Below are 3,954 nucleotides of genomic sequence, written 5' to 3'. Positions count from 1 at the left end.
ACTTTGTTTATACTCAAGTTCAAACCTTAAGAATGCAAACTGCAAAGTTTGCTCTACATGGTGCGAAGTACATTGTTGAATGTATATCTTACACTGACATTCACATTTTTTTTGGGCTCCAAACCTAACTTTTAGATTCTAAAATTTCAACTTTTGGCATTGGGTACATTAGAAGAGTAGGTTTTTTATTCATTTGAGGTGTCTTTTGGATTTTTGGCCCTTCTTTTTGTTTCTTCTCGAAAACAAGACTCAAAATTGGAATAAGTCCAAAAAGGACGCTCTAAATAACTTATGTCATCATCGAATGCAAAATGTGAAGCGAGTCCGAAGGATAGATCTCAAAGTGAAAAAATTGGCGTGGAAGAATAAAAGCCAAGTCTGAATGGCAGAAGTAGAATTCTCGAGTCAAAAGTAACTAACGTCAGTTTAAATCTGTACAAATGTTAGGTGTACTGTACAACTTACAGTGTTGGATGGACAATACACATTGTGACCTATGTATGAAGTATGTTATACAAATTGCAATTGTTATGTACTAATGCAAGTTTGTTATATACAAGTGGCAATTCACACACTAATGTACAACTAGAATTTTCTTTTATACAAATGGTATTTTGTTATAAACAAATGGCAATGCACATTGTATATTTGTAATAATGTATTTTAAGTATTATTGAATTATAATGTATTTTAAGTATTATCTATAATAATAATAATTATTCTTAACATTATTATTTATTTTTGTTATTTTCTTTTTTTAAATGTCCCCAAGTGTTTTCTGTATTCTTAAAACATTTTTTTTTAAATTCTCTAAATTTAGACTAAAATGTTGAAAAATGTTTACGAAACAAACTTATTTTCGAATGTCTCTAATTTCAGTCCTGAACTAATAACAGAGATATTGACATACATTTGAAGTGTTTCAAACGAATAACAGAGATATTACAAAATATTTGAAATGTCTAAAATAAACAACAGATATTTGAAGTCATTTTGAATAACATGTACATTTTGGATACAGTCTCAAATGTGTGGGACCAATAAAAAATCAATACCCCCACACCCTTAGAGCAACTCCAACGTGCATGGGGCTGGGGCTCCCAATTTGAATTTGGGAGCCCCAGCCCCAAGCCTCACCACTCCAACCCGGGAGCCCAGGGGCTGGGCTCCCGGTGGGGCTGGGAGCCCCAAGCTCCCGGGCTCCCAAATGGGAGCCCGGGCTTGGGGGCTCCCAGCCCCAAATATAGCCGTTGGGGGTCTCCCAACGGCTATTTTGGGGTGGATCCCCTAAAAAGGGGATCCACCCCACCTTATTTTATTTTTTTAAAATTTTTTTAATTTTTTTTTTAAACTAATTTTTTTTTTAATATTCTTATTATTTTAAATACTACTTTTTTAAGTATTTTTCTCCAATTTTTATTTTTGTGTTTTTTTTTGTGTTTATCTTTTTGAAATTATCTCTCTCGAATAATATCACATTTTAATTCATAGTCGAAATCTAATAATTTATAGTCGAAATTTAAAACCAAAATTTCGCACACATACTTCGCACACGTATAATATATTGATTTGGGAGCCCCGGTTGGGAGCCCAACGTTGGAATTGAGGAAAGCCCCGGGCTCCCAAAATTCAGGGGCTCCCAAAATTGGGAGCCCGAGCCCCACGTTGGAGTTGCTCTTACATAGAAGTCCAACAATAAGACCAACCATTCAAACCCATCTATAAAAGACATTCCATTTTCTTGATCCAACTGAAAAGGACTCCAAGAGGCAAGAGGTGGATTTACTTCTCCTTGAAGAAAACAAGAACTCCACTCCCTTCTCTTCCATGGATAGTTCAAAGTGGCCACAGGTACTAATAATCATATTGATATCATATAATTCATGATCTATGATGGTTTTCTTAGTGGTTTTAAGATCTTGGGTCTGAAATTTTAGAATTTAAACATTTTGTAGTTAAGAATTGTTTGTAAAAAAAATTCTTCTTGGAATTACTTTCACTGTTTTTTCTTTACTGTATCTTTTGCTTTTATGGTGAAAAAGGTTGATAAAAACTTGGTTTTTGTTAAGCTTACATGGTTAAATTTTGAAAGTATTTCCAATATTATTTTTTTTTGAAGTTGAAAATACAAAGTAAGGAAATAAAACCCCAGTTTTTTTTTTTATATATGTGTTCACTCTCTTTACTCTTTGAAGTTGTCATGAGATGTTATATATCAAGATCTAATTCTTCTATTTTTTTCATGTTTTAGGAGATTGGGTTTGTGAAACCCATGGAAGAAATGGTTACTAATACATTTTCAAGATCTACTACTACTATCTTGGGAGGAGTAGGAGGAGAGAGAAAAACAACAAGGCCCCAAAAGGAACAAGCTTTGAATTGTCTAAGATGCAATTCAGCAAACACAAAATTTTGTTACTATAACAATTACAGTCTAACTCAACCTAGATACTTTTGCAAGACTTGTAAAAGGTACTGGACTGAAGGTGGATCTGTAAGAAATGTTCCAGTTGGTGGTGCTTCAAGGAAAAACAAAAGATCTTCTTCAACTTCAACAAAGAAGTTCTTGCCAGCTGATTTAACTCAACCTAGTTCTTCTACTACTACCACTACCCAAACTTCATCACATCATCTCCATCAAAACCCTAAAATCATTCAAGGCCAAGATCTCAATATAGGGTTTCCAATCAGACATGAATTTACTGATTTACCCAATTTTGGAAACAACAATAATAGTAGTACTAATTCATCTTCTCATCTTTCAGCTTTGGAATTGTTGAGGACTAGTGAAATTACTTCAAAGGGTTTCATCTCATCACCAGGGTTTGATCATTTGCAAGATTTCAAGCCAACTTTGAATTTTGCTGGTTTAGATGAACTTGGAAATGGTGAGTATTGTGAAATTCAAGGGACCAGTGCTACTAGTAGTGTGAGAGTTTCATCCTTTCCTTTTGAGGATTTAGGACAAGTTTCTAGTACAAGTGAATTTGAGCAGAATAAAGGACAAGGTGATGCAAATGGGTATTGGAGTGGAATGTTGGGTGGTGGATCCTGGTGAAGAGAGAGAAACAACAACAACAACTAGAAGATGTAGTTGGTGGTTTGGAGTTTTCAGAACTAACATAGGTTTCTCTCTCTTTCTTCCATCTTCTTTCTTTCTTTCTCTGGTTGTTTCTATCTTTTGGTTTTAAACTTGTTTCTGATTTATTCTTGATCACTACCCAACATTTGAAGCTTATTTTAGGCTGGCTTCAAAAATGGGTACTACCATCAATGTGTTAGAAGAAAAAATCATTTTAGGGCTTTCTTGCACAATTTCCTCAGTTTTTTTTTTTTTTTTTTTTTGTTTCTTTGGAAATCGACTACGATATACGTTAGTCGTTACAAGATATTAATACATCGAGACGATGTGACAATAACTGTCGAAATACTACTGAACCTAAAGCCCGACGAATTAAATGACCTATAACCTGACGAATATCTTTATTTATACCCAAGTTCAATGTTCATAGATTTGCACTTTCATGTGATCGAACCTGGAACCTCTGCTTGCTGAGTATATGCACTGACCAACTGAGCTACCAGTAGTTGGCAAAATTTCCTCTGTTGATTAACATTTTTTCTCGCTCAAAAAAAGGGTTCAACATTTGGTTGATTTTGGTGAAGTAACAGTGTTAATTTTGCAGTCAGTGGTAATTAGGGCTTGTAAAATGTGGAGTGTTATTTGTATGAACTCTTTTTTTTTAACGAAAACAATTTTACTAGTACTTGACTACTTGTCTTTGTTATAAAACTTACCAAGATCTTGATACTTGAGTACTTGGATTACTTTAGACTTGTTAATTTTGATCAGCTATTGCTTTTCTCTTTCTCTTGGGTCTGAAAATATGCCAGTAGGATCTGGGTAGTATTTATCCTATCGCTTCCAAAGTGTCACATGCATATAACATTAAA

The 3,954-nt window shown here is 34.2% G+C and overlaps 1 protein-coding gene across 1 annotated transcript; it reads left to right on the top strand.

Annotated features, from left to right (window-relative positions):
- Positions 1-1,707: 1,707 nt before the first annotated feature.
- LOC147569387 (dof zinc finger protein DOF4.6-like) lies at positions 1,708-3,315 on the top strand. Its single transcript, XM_086655869.1, has 2 exons — positions 1,708-1,851; positions 2,252-3,315. Exons 1-2 carry the CDS (start codon positions 1,828-1,830, stop codon positions 3,056-3,058), a joined length of 831 nt encoding a protein of 276 aa, XP_086511995.1. The 5' UTR covers positions 1,708-1,827; the 3' UTR covers positions 3,059-3,315.
- The last annotated feature ends 639 nt before the right edge of the window (positions 3,316-3,954 follow it).

The sequence above is a fragment of the Eschscholzia californica genome, unplaced genomic scaffold (genome assembly GCF_041429995.1).
Source record: "Eschscholzia californica isolate CP2 unplaced genomic scaffold, dmEscCali1.0.p SCAF_1, whole genome shotgun sequence".
Taxonomy (NCBI): Eukaryota; Viridiplantae; Streptophyta; class Magnoliopsida; order Ranunculales; family Papaveraceae; genus Eschscholzia; species Eschscholzia californica.
This window is presented reverse-complemented; position numbering and strand designations above follow the sequence as displayed.